The 20,075-nt window shown below is 32.9% G+C and overlaps 1 protein-coding gene across 1 annotated transcript in view; it reads right to left on the bottom strand.

Moving 5' to 3' along the window:
• The window catches only part of RYR2 (ryanodine receptor 2), a 352,078-nt gene that overhangs the window by 23,919 nt on the left and 308,084 nt on the right, over positions 1-20,075 (bottom strand). Inside the window, 9 exon segments of the mRNA XM_085219664.1 lie at positions 463-544; positions 2,367-2,471; positions 3,544-3,672; positions 5,567-5,655; positions 6,366-6,446; positions 14,603-14,676; positions 15,547-15,623; positions 17,790-17,869; positions 18,104-18,203. Coding sequence (XP_085075790.1) covers positions 463-544; positions 2,367-2,471; positions 3,544-3,672; positions 5,567-5,655; positions 6,366-6,446; positions 14,603-14,676; positions 15,547-15,623; positions 17,790-17,869; positions 18,104-18,203 — 817 coding nt within the window.

Raw genomic sequence — 20,075 nt, forward strand, 5'->3', positions numbered from 1 at the left:
CTACCATAAATGTATTTCTTGACAACAATCACATTCTTTGTGGAATGACAATTTTCAATTACTAGTTTCAAAGGACTTTGAACTAAGTCTCTAGGAGAACTGAAGCCTCTTATTTATGGCCAAGATGGCTATAAAAATAATAGTAACCTATTAAAGCTGTTAATAAAACGATAAATAATTTGTTCAATTCATAGAATTTAGGATTCCAACTCCAACAGTGAAATTTCTCACTTAAAGCCAAAAGATAAGCCAAATTCACAGAAACAAAGTATAACTTCTGCTATAGCTGGTATTTAAACAATTATGACAGGCAGAAGCAATATAAATGATATCAAATACACTATAGAAATCTTTCATGCAATTAAAGACCTAACTACTCTGACAGCTATTACATGAAAATTAAAAACCTAAACATTAACAAAATAACTGTAAAAGAAAACAAAAACATTAAATTTTACCTACCTTCCAGCATAGACAGCAACATGACAACCATATCCTTCTGAAGATCCATTAATTCTTTCAGTAATTCAATTTGACTGGAATCCTAAATAATAAACACAAACGTATAAATAAAATGTCTATTGACTTCCCCAACATTCATATATGTTTATGCAAATATCACCCTGTGAAGATAAGACTTAAAAATTAAGTTATTAGTATTGAGACTTGTAATAGAGCAATATAGCAATAACTATGTATGTCAAGCCCATATGTGATGCATCTGTAATGATTAATGACATCTAAAATAGCATTACTGTTGATACAATCAAGTTCACAACCTAGAAGCCTTGCAAAAACAAGCATGGCAGCAGCACATAGAGCTCAAAGTGCAACATGATTATAAAAGGAACTAAACAAGCTCTCAAAGGCTAAGAGTTTGAGCTCCATACAAGAGAAAGACATTGTCTTTACTTATCATACATTTGGAGCTAGCTGTTTCTGTCACAGTGCAGAACAGCATGAGTAACTGCATACAGCAATTAATCATATTGAGCAAAGGTTCTTGGGTTTGACTGGTGAGGTAGGGTGAGTATCATCATTTTCTAGATGTATTAGCTAAAAGACAGTATGAATTCATGCTGGCACAGCTCAAACCATACACTCGTCATTGCTATGAAACCAGATCTTGCTAATAATCAAATCAGGTTTCTTAATCAACAATTAGCTTAACCTGTTTGGCTGTCTGTTACTACTTATACATCACTTTCCATACTGCTTTAGTGGTTCAGGAAGAAGGCACAAAGTCACACCACTGTGGCCTACCCAACCATTGACTTTTTTTTCTATTCTGAATATAATAAAGATATTCCAAAATCATGATAGTATATACAAATATTTGGAAATAGACTTAGGCAGAAATTCAATGCATCACTTTGAAAAACACCTTTCAATATTATGCCATCTACAGGAAGGTGTCATCTATTTAACCATAAGAATCGAGATCTGTAGCAGTAAGTAAGTAACTGACTTAGGTCAGGTGGTTGTTTTTTTTTTCAAGTTGTAAAATCCAAAGGCTAAGGAGGAAACTTATTTAAACCAGATTATTCTCAACTATACAACATATTCAAAGAATACTTAACATGAACACTTGATCTACATTATAAATAAATAAATAAGGAAATCATCATAGCATTCAGAGCTTTATTGTTTAACATCTGAAACTTTTTCATAATTATTACACTATTCTCAGAAAACATAAAATTATTTAAAAAACTGAGAATTACTACACTTGAACAAAAATGTATAATATCAGGTGAACTGAATTCTTTTTAAAAATTAAGAAGCTGAAAAACACAGAGTTTAAGCATAAGGCTCTTCTTCTCCAACTGTAGTCCTCTTCAGAGCTGCCTGTGCTAGTCTTCTATACTCCGTAGTTCATGAAATGAGTACTCACATCCAGAAGCAATTTACTCATTCTAAAGATTAATTACAATTTTTCTCTACTGAGAATACAGAAGACTTTGATGTCTGCTTTGATCTAGGCACCTAAATGGGGAAGACAGTTCCTGCATGAAAGGTTTGTGCAAAATCAAAGAAAACAAGGAGGCAGAACTTTGATAGGAAACACTGGAGCTGGCTGTCTTTTTTTTTCTGATTTCAGGTGATATGCTTCATTTTCAGCTTCATTTAATCAGCTTTCAGACCATGGTCAGTAGTTATTTTATAAGTCTGCTATTCACATCTACTTTAATTCCATAGTTTACGCCTTGAAATGTTTTTTTTCTTATTTCACTTCTTTTTTATTTTTTCCTCTTATCTACACTACCGACTGCTGTTCTTACTTACTCAAACACAGTAACAAAAGTACAGTTTATCCTTACTAAAAAGCCATTAACTTTAAAATGAAAAAAAAAAAAAAAAGATACCTGAGACAGCTTCATCTGCATGTGAGCAAATACGTGAAGAAAACCAACTACAGCATCCCATAGCCTGCTGTGTGCAAGACTTTGCTGATTCCCCGTACATGGCCCCTGTTTTTAACATTGCAACAAGAGAAAAAAATAAAGCAGGTTTTATCTGTAAGAAACTCAATTAAAAAAAACAAAAACAACAAAGAGAGAGGTATAATAGGGGTCTTTTAAAAAATACTTTGAAAAAAGAAGCATAAATAGAATTACCTATTTCATAACACCGTGAACCATAAGCAATGCCAATTGCTAATAGCCATTCTGACCCTGCTTTAGCCAAGCACCAATTAACAATTCAGAAGGACAAAAAGTATAGGTTAGCTATTCACAACTTTAAACTACAAATGTTAGAGGAGTTCAAGTCTTCAAGCTGATGTACTTGTTAGTTAGAAATAACCTTGTACAGTACAGACGCAAAATTGTTATAAGAGATAGAGACTAGGATTCCTGATCGTTTTTGCACCAAATCTACTTGTAAAACACAGTGTTAAGAAATATTATTCAAAAAATTCCAATTTCCAAAAAGCAAGATTCCAAAATCTTTTGAAACCTCAGACAATAGCACATAAAACATCTACTAGCTAACAATATTTCTTGTGATTTGCCAAACAAGTATACAAAAAACATATGTATGCACATGTATGTAAGTTGCTGCTACTCGTATTTAATCAGCACAAAATTACCACACTTCAGTATAATATGTACAAGATTTTTTTTCAATACATTTTGAGATTAATTATTCAGTGAAACGCTTCATTTTTTTATTTGTTGCAAGGAAACCAAAGCTGCCTCAGAAATAATTAATTAAAAAAACAACCCTACTATCATAGAATGGCTTGCGCTGAAATGGACCTCAAGGATCAACAAGTCCCCAGCCTCTCTGCCACAGTACCTGTACTTTGTAAACAACCAAAGGATGATTATTTACTAATACGTGTAAATTTGTCTGAATTATTAAGGTCCCCAAAGAGCAGTGCCAGTAATGCAAAACTTATTTGAATAAATGCACTAAAATCATTTTGAAGCATAATTCCATCTATTTTATATCCCTATCTATACTTCATTTTGCCTACATTATATCTAAAGCATTACTCATTTTCTTACAAATTCATAAAATTATAATGAAATATTTTACCTGGATATACTCCGTGAGAGTATTGAAAACTTGTTTTGCAACCTGGATGGCTTTGGAAAAATTTCGTTGCCCTTGTTCATCAATAACATCCTTCCCAGAATAATACCAATAGAAATCACTAATTGACTCCTAAAAATAGTTGCAAGAACCACAAAGAGATTACACAATCAAAGTTTCTCTAATCAATTCTTGATCAAATCAGAAAAATATTGCTAAGCTTATAGTTCTGAAAAGTAATTAGCTTATGTTTTTAAATGATTCTTCACACTTTGTCAAGTATTACTTCAAGAATTTTCATCACAGGGGAATTGATAGGAATAACGAACAATAATGAACTGACAAAAAGAAAAAAAACTATTAAAAAAAGGATAAAAAAAAGGAATGAGATTGGTTGCCATCTGCTCTTATAAATAAAACTGCTCACATTCTGAACAGGAGGACACAATATTACTGTGATGCTGCATGCTGCTCATGAAAGAATCTCTCTTTACACTCTGCGCTTGATACCCATTCAGTAGAGGGAACAAATGTAGTTTTGTATGCAAGATGCCTGTTACTGTCTTCTGTCTTCCCCAAAGGAAACCTCATAAAAGTTTCAACAAAGAAAGCAATGGAATAGAAATCACTGTATTACCCCCACAACTTCTACAGAGAGTAAAGATAAATAGCAACAGTGATAACAGCAGTAACTTAAAGAATACTTATTTTAAGAGATTGGAATTCTTAGCTACAATACATAAATAGTTAAGAGAAAATTTAGCTAGATAAATAAAATGAAACAGAACTGATTGAGTATCATGTACAGTTAACCATTACCAGTAACAATGGTAAGCTTTCATATTTAAAGATTAAGGATAAACTTCAAAGTAGAGGCTTGAAAAATTTTTAAACTAGCCTTTTGCTTTTCTCCTTTCCCTCACCCCAACACACATCCATTAGGAAATGATGAACTATTCTTATGTTTCACTTTGTGCCATGCATATAACAGACCAGTGGTAAAATAATCAGTATGCAGATGAAAAAGTTGGCTGAAACTGGAGTCAGTCAACAATTGTATGCACTGAACTGTGCCGTTAGCACCTACCTACCTTCTGCATGCACTGTATCACGGAATCATTTGAGTTGGAAGGAACCCTTATTAAAGGTCATCTAGTCCAACTCCTCTGCAATGAACAGGGAAACCTAGAGCTAGATGAGGCTGCCCAGAGTCCCATCCAACCTGACCTTGTGTGTCTCCAGGGATGGGATATCCTCTACTACCTCTCTGGGCAACCTATTCCCATATCACCACCCTTATTGTAAAAAAAAAAAAAAAAAAAAAAAAAAAAAAAAAAAAAAAAAAAAAGCACCTTCTTATATCCAATCTAAATCTCCCCTCTTTTAGTTTCAAGTCACTCCCCTTGTCCTATCACAACAGACCTTGCTAAAGAGTCTATCCCCTTCTTTCTTTTAGAAACTTTTTAAATACTGAGAAGTTCACTCTCAGATCTCCCAGGAGCCTTCTCTTCTCCAGTCTGAACAGCCCCAGCTCTCTTAGCCATCCTCAAAGGGTAAGCGTTCCATCTCCTTGATCATTTTTGTGGCCCTCCTCTGGGCATGCTACAATAGCTCTGTCTCTCCTGTTCTGAGGACTCTACATCTGGACACAGTACTCCTAGTAATGTCTCATCAGCACAAAGTAGAAGGGTAGGATCACCATGCTTGACTTACTGGCTCAATGCAGCCCAGGATATGTTGGTGTTCTGGGCTGCCAGGGCACATTGCTGGCTTATTTTCAGAACCCCCATGTCCTTTTTGGCAGAGCAGTGCTTTAAGGATGAAGTTTGATCTTGCTGTAAACAGAACTTTTTGTTGCAAAGAACCACTTATCACTCAAGGAAATTCCAAGGAAATTAAAAAATTCTGAGTTTTAACATAGAACAATCTACCTTATTATCAAAATACATAAAAAGTGAGATGGTAAATGTTGCATAAATACCAGTCATCTTAGTCATCGACTTAATTAGTACAGAAGTTAACCTACCTGAACTCTCAATAAGTAATCCACAGTGGAAATGATAATATTAACAGTTGTGTTGTTACCAGTCTGAGTTCTCAGGTAATTCTGAAAATCTAAAATTTCAAATAAAGCTTTTAGTTTAAATTTAAGTGCAAAATTTACAGAATTATTGCTAATTAAATTCTGATTAAATATGATAAAGGAAAGTATACCTTAAAGGAATGGATTTTTATTTTTCCACTACTTGTATTTAAGAGTTTCAGCATTTTATTGCAGAGATCATATAAAAAAGATAAGTCAGGCATTTGATTTTTGTTTTTCATCTGTAGAAATTTAGTTTGGCCATATTTATGACTAATTTTACATCCTTAGAATTCCATCAATTTCAAGAGAATGAGACCTAATATATATTTTGCAGATGAAAATGACAACGACAATGAAATCAAGTCTCGTATTTATACAATTCCTGATTGCAGGGTCATAAATATGTCCAATGGTTAATGCCAATTATTTTTTCCCCTCCATCACTAGCTAGAAATTATAAATAATGTGCATTTCCCTATATTGTTCATCTTTTCCAGTCAGGTCAAGACTGAAAATTCATCAGTTTGGAAACCAGTATCTTTTCTACAAAGCTTAAATAGATAAAACAGCCTGACAATTTATCACATATAAGTATTTTTCTTTTCTGTCTGTCTAGCAGCTTCACTACATTCTATAATATTTCATGAAGACTGCCCAACTTACAGCAGTGAAGAGCTTTTATCTTTAGTTATCTTTAAGTTAGTGCCACCTTGGCTTATCTGGAAGGCTGCCCACAAACCTGAATTGTGTCCTTCACAAAGCAATTGAAGAAAGCGAAAGAGGTCACAGGTGAACTCATCATCCTGCATCACCTTTTCTCCTGCAGAAAGTCCAGATGGGAAGCACAGATTATCACAGGTTGACAGCTAATATTGCATGCTCCCTGCAGAAAATCTCCATATTTAATTTTAAGGAAGAAGGAAAGAGAAAATTTATAGCCTCCAATCTACCTGAAGCACATATGACTTGTGCTTGACAGATAGTTTGTTTCAAAAAGTCTTAATTTAAAAAACAAACAAACAAAAAAAAACCTTTGGATTTATAAATATGGCAGCATGAGCATGGCAACATTTTAGAAATAATCCATGATTTACATTTTTGTTTGAGTATTCTAGGCATGAATGCTGCGTTACAAACAAAGGTTAGGATCAGATGAATTTGGTTACTGTTTATCACAAAACAAAGTACTTAAAAAGAGAATTAATTGAACGGTAATGAAAATCATTCCTCAAATAGATGATAAGATTTTAAAAATCTTAGAATAACCCAGGAAACTTATAGCTATCTGCATTCTCAATAATCGTTTAGACAGGATTTAGTACCTGTTTGCTGCTGACATAAAATGGATCTTGGGCTTTTGTTTCCCTTGACAAAATAAAGCAATAAACTTACGATGAACTAGAACAAATGCCTATGTGCTTCACTGACTTAGGTCCTTAAGTTCATTTTTTGGTAGACAGATAATATCCTAAAGTATAAATCTTAAAAAAATTTTCACGATCCTTCAATGGACAACAGAACACTAGTAAGCCTCGTATTAAAACGACACTATTTCAATTATTTCAACACCTACAGTTAACTTTGTGCGCTGAAGTGAGATGAGAAGAAAAAAATATTCATCAGTGAAAACAATCACAACTGCGAAAAAGGTAGAACAGCAGCCAGTAAAAGATAATAATAAGATAATATTGGTGATTAAAACAAATAAAGGTTCTGCAATAAATCCCCCTTTCAGGACTTCAGACAAGTATTTGGAATGCATATGGAAATAAACTTGGAAACCACAGAACTTATTTTCTTTGAGAATATACATGATTTGAATATATGGCCAAGTGTTATTTTTAGATAGCAAAATGGAAGGATGAAAAAATGTAGGAGAACTGCAGAGAAAATGGTTGATATATCTACAGCTTGCAAAATCAAGCTCATAAAGGGTGCAAATATCTGTTTTTTACATATCAAGATATCACTGAATCAAAGTCATTTGCATGGATAACATTACAGAGTGAATTAAAATATTTTTAAACCTTTTTTTTCCCCTGACCTCTCATCAATTCACATTTTTCAGAACTACAAGGAAAATAAAAAGTCAGAATTTAAAACAATTACATGTATGAGTTCACAGAGAATTTATCTCCTGGCTACTAGAACACCTACTAGAATTTATAAAAGTTATAAAACAAATCCCAATTTTAATATTTAAAGGTTTGGGAGGGCATTTTATTCAGCTGTACCATAAAGAAATCAAAAATGAATACAAGTTATTGGACAATTCTGCAAACTCAAATTGCATGTATGTAATCTCACATATGCTGAAAAAGTTAATCCTTTTGAAAATAATCTTTTTCTCTATTTTAAAGTAAAGAATAAATAAAAAGCACTGCTTCCAACAGCTTGGGCATACAAAGATTTAAAATAATGCTAGTTATCCATTTTTACAGCTGACTAAAATCTCACTAAAACCAATGTCGATACTGTCAGGAGTCTTATTTTTCAGATCTTACTTACAGACTGAAAGAAGTGCCTTATTGGAAACTATAGAATTGAAGTGCAAACTCATTTGTTTTTATAAAATCTAAGAATACAACCTTTGCTGTTGCACACGCAAGTTCATGCCACCTCACACAAACATTTATTTAGAAAATGTACTTACAAACATGCACACTGGCACAGGTTGTCCTGACATTGTCCTCTTTAGCCTTTGTTAATATGATGTGTAAGAAAGTATGTGCCAGAATATACATATGTTAAAATAGTCTAAATGCTGCCATTGCTCATGTTGTATGTAAATGGTATGACTACACACATGAAAAATTTATGTGCGTAGTTTTGGAAAAAGTGATATCCTGTGTTTGTGATGTATAGGAACAGAAGTATATAACTATACAGGAAATGAAAATAATTTTGATTGAAAAAATGAAATATGTCTGTTTGCTTGAAAGTGCATGTGTCCAAGTTTGATAATTCTCTATTTTGTTATTGCTTGATTGTTTATAATTAATATCCTTTGTGGAACACATTTGACTTCTATTACTCAGAAATATTGATACATCCATATTTCAGAAAGGATCACAACTTCTTTTTGAATGTAGCTAAGCAAGAGCAAAGATCTCTCATAGTAAATTTATTCTTACTGATAATATTGCATTGTATTCTGTGTACTGCATGCCTTTGACACTTCAAGAATCTAATTCAAAAAAGAAAAGCACAGAACCACTTATCTGAAGTCAATCTACTTAAGTGCCCCTTATAAATGCAAACACTGATTCAAAACCAGTAATATAAATGTAGAAAATACAACTGCAATGTAGGCTACAGAGAATTACAATGAACTTAGAAAACCAGGTTTAGTGGGACTATGTCAGAGAACAAAGGCTTATTTATTTATTTCATGTAATTAACAGATGAAAATAGTCCTCACATATTCTCTCACTGTCTTCATTACAAAGCATTTGCATCATTCCCAATCAATTTAATAACACATCCTTAACTATCAGATCAAATTCAATGCTAAAATAATACTTAATTATAATAAGCCTTCTGAGAACTTACAAAGAAAAAAAAGTCACAATACAATATTAATAGCTAAAAATAAAAATAGAATTTTCCTAATTAGAAAAAAGCACAACAATTTACTAACAGTATTACTGGGGAGACAGTAACTTTCTGTTATATGAAAAAGCTAGCTGAAAACCTACTATTACTGTTCAACTGGGGAGAAATAAAACAATAACAAAAAAAAAATCTTCATACTCTGAAAAATAAACTTAAGTGTTAAAATTACATTATCTCTACATGTGTGGTACAGTTACTGTTTGCAACACATGACAGAAAATTTGGGGTGTTAAGTTAAACTTGACAGCATTCATCTAAAATATTTTAACCTAGACATTAATCTAGATTATACTTGTGAGTTTTATCTGTTTAAAAATTGCCATTTTCAGTATGATTTCTTGAATAATTTAACCTGGAATAATTACTGCTGAATCATAGGTTTTATTTAAAATTAAAAGTGAGGTTTGGATTTGCAAGCTCTTTGTTGTTATTTATTAAAATAATAGCCCTATTCAGGAAAGATGTAAATCTTGCCAGTATTAATTATGAATAAAGAAAATAAGAGTTTTGCCATCAGATAGTATTATGGTAGTAAGCTAACACTTGCAGCTCAAATGTTCTTTCCCTGTCTGAATTCAAGACTTATTTCTGAAGGAGGAAATCAACTAACCCAATTCCATAAGTGACAAAATAACGTATGACAAAGATTGTCAAATATGGTGCAAAACAATATAAATGGTCATCTTGAAATTTCTATTTTCATGTTAATATTTTAAAGATGTCTCACAAATTCAGTATTAGTTAAATGCAATTGAATTTTATTCCTACATTAATTTAGACAGATAAAAAGGTTAGTCTAAAAACAGTCTAAAATTTCAGAAGTTTGTAATCCAATATACTAGCATTATATCCACTGAAGACACTGTTTTCTGAGAGCAGCAAAACCAATAATATTAGTACAAATTGTATCAGTGAAAGACTGGTACATTGTGTTTGCATAGATATACTAGCAATATTCAATATACTAGCAGTGTTCTCCTTAAGGCAAAGCAAAATAAGAAAATGAGGCGGGAAATCATAATGACTAAAATTTCAGATGTGAAATTTCCCTATCAACAATTATGTTGCTCACCTGGGGACTTATTCACCTTTTCACATAACTCAAACCATAAGCTGGGATAATTATGTCTATTACAGAGAGTTACCTGGTTTAGCTACATTAAAAGTTCCTCAGATTAAAAATTTGGAGAAATACTTCTCATTACAATGCCTAAAAGACTGGAAAGGTATTACTGTTTCAGGGAAGGGTGTTTTGTTTAAATTCTAGCTGACTTTCAGAGATCATAGAATGGTTTGAGTTGCAGGGGATCTTCAAAGACCACGTGGTCCAACTCCGCTGCACTGAGCAGAGACAGTCACAACTATCCTTGTTATTATTTTCTATCTGTACAATTTGCCAGATATATTTAACACATTTCATTGAAAACAGCAATTTAAAGCAAACTTTCTCATAACTATTCAGAGAGCAGGGAAATTTAAAGTACAATAACGTGCACAGAAGTAGGTTCATCCTGACTGTGAATTACAGTCAGAAGAAAAATAATTCCATCTTAACATACATAAGTTTCTTTATGAATTCTTAAAATACTTAAAAATTAAAAGTATCTTTCTAGAACACTGCCTACCAAATTTAAGATTAACTAAGCGTAAACTTTCCACGTGATATGAGACATAAAGCAAGGCACTTAAAAACACTGCACTTTCAAGAATATTTTGACTCACAGTGAAATGATAGAGTATGAGTGTTAAATGAAAAATGAAAAACCATCACAAGATAATAAGCATATATTTATACACTGGTTTGGTTTTGAATCCTCTTTTTTTTTTTTTTTTCCCCCGAAAAGGAAACGAACAATCAAATCAAAACAGAATACGTACAGAAGAAACAACATTGAGTACATCACAAAAACAAGAAAGAAACACATTTGCAAAAGAACCATTGATGTTTTTACCAGTGGGGGTTCCAGGGTTTGGAAAGGGAAGGTAGTACCAGTCAGAGGAATACCAGGACAAGGAGCTTAAAACGTGGACAGCACAAAGAAACAGTTGGAATAGAGCAATGAATCTCAAATCCATGTCGACTAAGTATAGGGCTTTCTGCCTATTGCCGAAGTTGATGTGGGACCAGAAACAAACTTTAATATAGCACTGCCCTTCATGAAAACATGACTGTATGAGTAAACAGTAGTCTTTCTTTGAATTTGGCAGGAATAATTTCAGACTTACATGTCGTAAACTCAATTATAGTTATTCATTAATATGATTCTGTGCCAGATTCTGAAGACATGAGAAACAGGCCACAATGCGCATTTTACATTTTGCTATTCCCTTGGGAATTAATAAAATGATCGTCAATGAGGAGTAATTTATTACTCATAGAATAACTATCTCCCTTGAAGAAAAATAACGGGAGAAAGTTCCACATCTGTCATTGGTACTTCCTTGGAAGTATTTTACAAGTGGCAATTCATACGATTGCAAACAGACATATGATGTCACGTATCCTATAAAATCTAGGATACCTGAAAACTGTTCACCATAGGAGTTTCCACAAACAGGCACTGGCTGGGCTTTTGTAATGCTATCAGGTCTTAATACCAGCAGCTAGACAGCTCTTAGGTAAATTTCTTTTCAGTGAATTGAAAAAAGTGTGCTTTATAATACAGAAAATACTATAATTTGAAGGGATCATAATATAAGAATAAAGTAACTGTAAGAAGAAAATAAGAAACCTTTTTTTGATTTGGCTTTGCTTTGCTGTTGTTTTCTTGAATTTCCAATAACTGAATAATAGTCTATCAAAAAGTAAATATTAGTAAATATTATCCTTTTGCTTTAAGAAATTTTTGGCATAGTGTAATTACTGTATCTTGACATTGCCGTTGCTGCTTGTCAATAACAAAGAAAACCAAAACACATTATTCTAACTGTAGAAATCTGTTAGTTTGCCAAATGGAAATTTTGACTCAGAAAACAAGCAAAAAATCGAGATTCTTTCACCTTCCTCCTTCAACATTTTGCTGATCAAAAGACATCTGCTATGTTTGAGCTTAGTGTTTCTGCTGAAAGGCATATCCATATTTTATTTAAAATTCTTAGTTCTCGTGGTTGATGGTAACATCTCATGGCAACTACTCTTACATGACATTTTATAGTATTTTAGAGTGCTGTTGAGGAACAGGAACATTTAAACATCAAGTAGTTTTCAGAGCAAGATAAGCTACCTGTAAATATTTACACCTCTAAATTAGAGAAGAACTACCTCTTCCTGGTATCAACTCCTGACCACATTAGTTAAACCTAGCCAGTGGCAAGTCCTCTCCCCACTAACCACCCTCAAATCCTCACTGGATCCACCACTGATTTCCTGTGTTTGCACAAACCAATGCAGCAATAAAGCTACATTCAAAACACAACATAAATACTACAGGAGGACTATAGCACGAGACTTGGTGTATGTAGAGGTACACTTCTTTACTTTATTTTTTTTTAAACATTCATCCATTGCAAATACTGGGATATAAAATAAAAAGAAATGAAAAAAAAGTTTAAAAAAGCTTGCTGCTTTTACATCTAGCATGCCAGTTACTGTGCAAATTCTGAGAAAGGAAGGAAGAACAAAGCAGGGAGAGTTGATGCAAAAATTAAAAAGTTTAGAATACATAATTATAATAATAATAGGAGAGAATCACTGGTTTAACACTCTTACAGGAACAAAAAAATCTAATGGTGTTCAGGAGCTGTACAGTGCTGACACGAAACTAACAACAGAAAAAATAAAGAAAATGCAGTTGTGTATAATAATTACCACGCTCATGAGTGATGACTGAGGAAGGGAGGACATTTAGTTCAACGAAAAGGAAACAAGAAAAAAAGAAAAAATTGATAAATTGTTTTCAGCAAATACAGAATTGATTTAGTATTTGTTTTGGCAAAATTAGTACTATACTAAAATGTAAGGATCAAATAAACAGGAAAAAAATACAACAAAAAATCCCTCAAACGAGGAAGAACAAAAATACTCTAGCATCAGTAGAGTTAATTATACAATGTTCAAATAATTATTAATATATTAATATATTAATATATTAATCTGCTTTCAATAGCAGGAGTTTCTAGAAACAGAAGTAGCTGTTCATCTTATAATTCAAATTATAAATAAATTTTTAGTAATAGAAATATTGTCCAAGAGCTTAAAACACTGTGTAAAATAATTTTCAGTAAAATATGAAAGTAATGGTCAAAAACTTGTATGACAGATAATTGTATCAGTGTTCAATTTACAATCACATGACTAAAGTTTAGCCATTTGAGTTCACTGTATTTTGTTTACTCACTTAACTCTAGCAGTCTATATTTAACTTATAATTTTACTTTGGAGCACTTTTGGAGAAACAGCATTTTATTATCAGTCTTGAAATAATCCAGCCAAATTTAATATTCTATGATGCTGATTTAATACAAGCAATTGAATAGTCAGGAAATATGCTACATAAAAGAGTTACAGGCACAATAGCTAATGAGATATGAAGTGTTGCAGGTATGATCTATGAGCCCCAAAATGCAATGACGATTATGCAGTCAAGCTTTTTTACCTTGTTTTTAAGATAAAAACATGTTAAAAGATTTGGTCACTGTAGGATTCAAACACAAAAATACACTGTAAAAAATATTGTACATAAGGGGAGAAATTGTGCTTTGGTAGCCCTAATAGTCAGGTAAAAATGAGACTAATCGTTCAAGACAACATAGGAAGGTAATCAAAGAACTTACTGTCAAAACAGAAGAAAGAAACTGACAGTGAACTGACAACACAGAGAGTAGAAAGCTGAAGTTGTACAAAGTCAAAAGTGAAGCTTGTTTATTTATTTTTTTAATATTTTACCACAGACCAACAGAAATGCTTATTTCAAAGAAGCAGCTTTCCCAGAAGACTTCTTTCCAAGTTTTCTTGACCTCTACTATTTAACCTATTGTTTAACTAAATCGTCTGGTTTAAATTCTGGCCAAATCAATTTAAGAAATCAGGTGGGAGCTTTTAATTTCATTTTATGCTGAAAGTGGTTAGGGACTTCTGAAATGTTATACATGCATAAACATTGTTTGTAACTAGAATCTGCTTTCAACTTTACAAGTAATTTCTTCACTTCTTCAAAATGATGGGTAAGCCTCCTTTGAGACAGTACTGAAATTTATTTAGTATTGACAAGTATGGGCTTAAACAGACCAATTACATATAAAATACTTCTACATATCACATCTTAGCTTCAGACTCTAGACACATATTTAAGGTTTCTTTCAAATTTTCTTCTACAAAATATAGAAGAAAAAGTTCACAGATCATTTCTGTCAAATTATTACCTGATCCCTCTTCAGTCACCATGCCAAGGCCTTCTGCTTTGTTTTGACGTTCAAATGCATTTAGATCAAGAACACTGAAATGAGAAAAATTGTATTTGTTCAGAGATTAATTAAATATATGTAGTATTTTATTTTTTGAAAGATAGGAAAGGATTTGTGATTTCATTTAAGCATATAATCATACTAGTGTCAAAAATAGTGGCTTACTATACCCGTCTGCTATAAGATTACAAAACTCAGTGCTATAGACTTAACATGCTTTTGCCCTGGAAATGACAATACAATTTAGTTTTTTATAATTGATTGAAAAAAAAAGAGAATGCGTATGACATATATATATATATATATATATATATATAATATATACGCACACACACTCATTTTCAGGGGCTGCAAAGAAGCCACATTATTGACTGCTTTCATACTATAGTCCAAATGACTAACCTCAAGCAGAAAGAAGAATGCAATTAGAAGAATTCAATGTCATTTCAAGTTCACCTCTCCCTCCCTTCACGTTCTGAAAAACTGAAGATGCCAAAAGGGCATCTATACTCGGTTATCCTGATGTAAGGAATTTGTACTCTTAATAGATTTCCATCTGCGAATTGAAAGGTTTGGACTTTCACTGCTTACCATGTTAGCTTGCCATTAACAATTCTTTTTCATAAGCAAGAAAGTGTAGAGAAATAACACGAACATTGATGAATTCCAATCTAACTGAATTCAAGTTTCATAAACATATCTGAAAACAAATCATTAACTAAGGCAGATTGATATAATATGAAGATTTTTATACCATATTGTCCTCTATCCTGAATCTAGCACATGGCACTCTCTGGGTATTGTTAGTGAAAAAAAAAATCCAATTCTTTTTAAAAGAATATATCCTGTAGAATAAAACCTAAATATAAAATAATGAATTTTTAAGGTAGATATTTTCTTACCTACAGGACTGCATAAGACCAGCAAGACTCTGAAAGAAACCCACATCTTTTTTATCCTTGAGGTAGTCGAGCATTTTCTGCAGTAAAAACAGATCACATGCATAGAGAATTAATATTTACACTACACATTATTCTAGTTCACATAATGCTATATTGATTCTAGATTGCTAGTGGTATTGGTTTTTCAAAATATCTCTAATATTTACAAATTATGTAATAAGAGTCTTGCTGAGAAAAGTGTAGGTGTCAGAAATAAAAAGAACATTTAAAGCCAAATCCCTGAAAGAAAAAGACATCTATTTTGTTTAATTCTCCTTAAAACGTGGAAAATAAAGTCAACTCAGTAGAATTTTTTGTGTTGATTATAAATAGGATCTTACTACTACTCAGCAATACATTTCTATTCACTACTATTTAGCACCAGACTGGGATTGTCATGACCTTAATTTATTTTAGCTTATTTTAGATGCAATAGCACATCAGTAGTCAGAGGAATGTTTTACATTTGTTTTAGCTGCAGTGTAATCAGTACTACTCTTCTGATAATAGATTACAATAACAAGAATCTATTCTGTGATTCTGGAACGAATATGCTGTCAAGTGAAGATACAGGATCAAACCAGAGGCTAAGATGTGAAAAAAAATCACAGTGGTCAAAGATCAGTTTCAACTGGAATGAGAGTGGTGAGGTGCTGGAACAGGCTGCTGAGAGAGGTTGTGGATGCCCCATCCCTGGAGATGTTCAAGGTCAGACTGGACAGGGCCCTGGGTAACCTGGTCTAGTATTAAATGGGGAGGTTGGTGGCCCTGCCTGTGGCAGGGGGGTTGGAGATTCATGATCCTTGAGGTCCCTTCCAAGGGATTTTGTGATTCTGTAAGAATTCACTTCCTGAATGAGATGAAACTTTTTTTACAAGTAACAAAAATAATAGGAAAAAAAGGTAATAAGCAAAGTCCAACAAAAAAGAAAAAAATCAGACACATCATAATGTATTATCACAACCTTACATAGATCCAAGATGGTGGAAAAAGAAACCACATCATCAACACAAAACTAATTGTAGGAAAGAACACCAAATGACTTTTCAAAATTACTTCCACGTGCCTTCCTCTGCCCCAGCCATTATTCCCAAGGAAGACTGAGGAGTTCATGCTAGGGCCCAAAGAAAAATTGGAAAGGTGAACATAACACCTGAGGAAAGGTGTAGAAATGAGGCAACTGAAAAATAGCAATTCTTACCATTGATGCTTTTATTTTATATATATATGTAACTTAGACTACAAGAATTATTATATTAACCAGATTCATAACTGTCCTGAAGTCTGATTAAAAACTTTAACAATTTTTTTTTATTTAAAAAAACTGAATTGTTGTATTTTAAATTCAGATTAAATAATTATGTACACATTATAATTTTTCTAAGTCATTTACTGTCAGTTCAATACAAAGAACTGGCAAATGTTCAAGTAGATACTTCTCTAGATAATTCGTGTTCTTTCAAGTCACTTCCTGGAAATGATAGCCTCAGAAATGGTTATCTGTTTGGCTTTCCTCAAGTTCTTCAATGATTAGTTGACAGAGCAGACTAACTATTCCCAGTTTCCTGTATTCCTTGAAATCACCCCAGAGCAATGAAGTAATGGCAAGTCTGAAATCTTCCAGACTAAGGAATCTTGAACTACTACAGAACACTGAATGTAGTCTGCATGAGGCACTTCTCTTCAACAGTACAGAATACTGTCAAAATACAAGATTTGCCCCCCTCTGCTCGCTACATTATGTTACCATAAACTAACAAATCAAGTTTCAATTCTCTGCTTTTATCAAAAAGACTGTCCAAGGTATAAGCTAAGTACTTTTGATGTGTAAAAATTTATCTGTGAATACCGAGACCAGTAATTTTTCCCTGCTGTCTACAAGACAATAGCAAACTTCCCTCAAAAATTATTTCACAAAATTCTTTGCAAGACATAACAGTTTAACATAAAGTTTCTCCATTCCAGACAAACTGAAAAACATTTATTTTAGCCTTGCATTCTGCAGATTAATTATGTATATAGATAAAAAGAATATATCTAGCAAACAAGGTATTATTTTGTAAACTGGTTTCCTCTGGGGATGACATTAAGAGTATAAATAGCCCTTGAAAATAGTCTTACTACAAAATTCATTACAATAATAAGGGCTTTTTAAATAAAGTTCTGTACTGACTAGAATGAGTGAAAATACATGAATGCTGTACCTGCTGAACAGTAGAATTTCCTCCATTTAAGATGGCAATCCCTAGCTTCAGGGTAGCTGCAACCATTGGCCCCATCTCACCTTAAAATTATAAAAAATAATTTTAGATCGCACTTTAAAGCAAGAATGTTCTATCAAGTTTTTCATGCACCGACTTAAATGACAGTTATCAGGAGGGACATGTCTGTTTCTCATGTAAAACAGTACGTTTCATGCTAGCTAGCTTGAGTTAAGACCTTTGTGAGCACTTTTTAAAAACTGCAATTTCAAAGTTCATCAGAAATATTATGAAATCAATTTAAAAAAAAAAATTACCTTTACTAGCACTGATTGTCTGAAGAACCATCTCAGCAGCACCCCGGTCATGCAGTCTGGCTTGCTGATACAGAAGTTTTTGCTTTTCCATTTCTTTTTCCTGAATAAAAATTCCAGTCATTTAAGATGAAAACTTCAGGTTTTTGGTTTTCTCTTAGTATATGGGCTCTATGGCAACATCATGGACCAACTTAACACAGACAGTGCTATCCAACAGATATTTAACATGTTCAAGAAATATTATCCCCTTGGTATTTTTCTTTAATGTTTTTAGTAGTTTATCTGAAAAGAGTTATTTCAATTGTAAATAATTAGGTTAGTTCAAAGCCCATATTCATTATATATATACTGCGTATATAAAACTTGCACATATGTGCAACAGTTGACACTCAATCTTCTACAGTGGGACCATAACTTAATACTGCTCAGCATATGGCTCTTGAGTTGCAAGTTCTTGCTGAATACCACAGTAACCAAAGCATTTCACATTTTTTTTTACAACTTCTCATTACAACACGATACAGATTGCCCACCCTACCAAAAGAGTATTTGACAGAATGCACTGTGCTTTTATATTTCACATCCTATAGCGGCAACAAACAATACTGCATGGCACTGCTTGAGCAATGGTGAAGTTTGTTCTTTATAATTTAAACTACTACTAAAAAAAAAACAAAGAAGAGCATAAGGAGCGAACATAAAGGCACAGTTAACTCCAGATGAATTTAAAGTTTCACAAAATTAATTGAAGTCTGCTGGACAATTGAGGATGACTAAGCAGTATAAGTTGCAAAATGGACGTTGCATAGAGCCCTATGACAGTGAGTCCATCAGATGGCGTGGTAGAAAGCTTACTCAACAGGAACATGACACAATCAGTTAGTATCATGTCCAAAATCACACCGCCCAAAACAAGTATGACCTAAAAGCAGGAACAGCTGCAGCAGAAGTAGCCAGAATGACAGCTTTGCTGCCATAAACTTTCCATCAAAGTTACAGAAAAAAAGACATTGGAAGATGGAAGAGGTTTAAAAAATGAAGGCTTGCTATATAGAGAGTATGAATAATAAAAGAAAAAAGAAGAGGGAAAAAGAGAAATGCATTTAAATGAATGAAGAAAACCTTTAACTCAAAAGCAAACCAACACAGACATTTATGCTGTTACCAGAGAGTTCTCGCCGAGGCTGGCAAATTTGTTTCTTAAATCTTTGATATTATCGTGCTGCGGAAACAAAATTCATCAGGGTTTTTTTTTTTCCACACTATTAGCTCTCCTATGGTTAAATTGTATCTTTCTTTTTTTCTTAAATTAAGTAACGAGCTAGATGGAGGCGCAAAAAAGAAAAAAAAATAAAAATATGGCAGCTTTGCTTTATATTTAGCCATGCTAAAGTTTAAAAGTTTTGCCTTCATGTTTAAACCTCTTCCTGGGAGTTCAATGAAAACAAAACAGAAACATACACACATATGCACCTATGTGTGCGCACACACACACACCACTAGAAAATTGTGGCATCACAGGTTCAATACACCTACAATGAAATATTTTCCTTTGCATCAATCACTGTTTATTTTAAAAAAAAAAACTTTTCCTATTCAGAGTTAATTTTTGTTTTAGACCCAACAATCTTTCAAGTTGTCTTTCATTGCGAGATTTATTATTCACAAGCCTACTACCAGATATACTACTTTCATATACAATATTTTTGAGTTCTTAAAAATGGGTACACTAAGGATATAGTTGTATAATCTCCAGACTAAAAAAGTAGGTATGCACAATTCTGGCAATGGCACTATAGCAGAACAGAAGAAACAGATATTGCTGACGAACTTGAAGTCAAAAGGATGGCATTTCTCATGAGATATCAAGCTGTTTACGTAATCAGAGTAGACCAAAACAAAACAAAACTCAAAAAAAGAATCAACAACAATTTCTTCTGAAAACAATCCTTCATTTGGTGATAAATCCCAC

Source organism: Meleagris gallopavo, chromosome 2 (assembly GCF_905368555.1).
Source record: "Meleagris gallopavo chromosome 2, MGAL_WU_HG_1.1, whole genome shotgun sequence".
Taxonomy (NCBI): domain Eukaryota; kingdom Metazoa; phylum Chordata; class Aves; order Galliformes; family Phasianidae; genus Meleagris; species Meleagris gallopavo.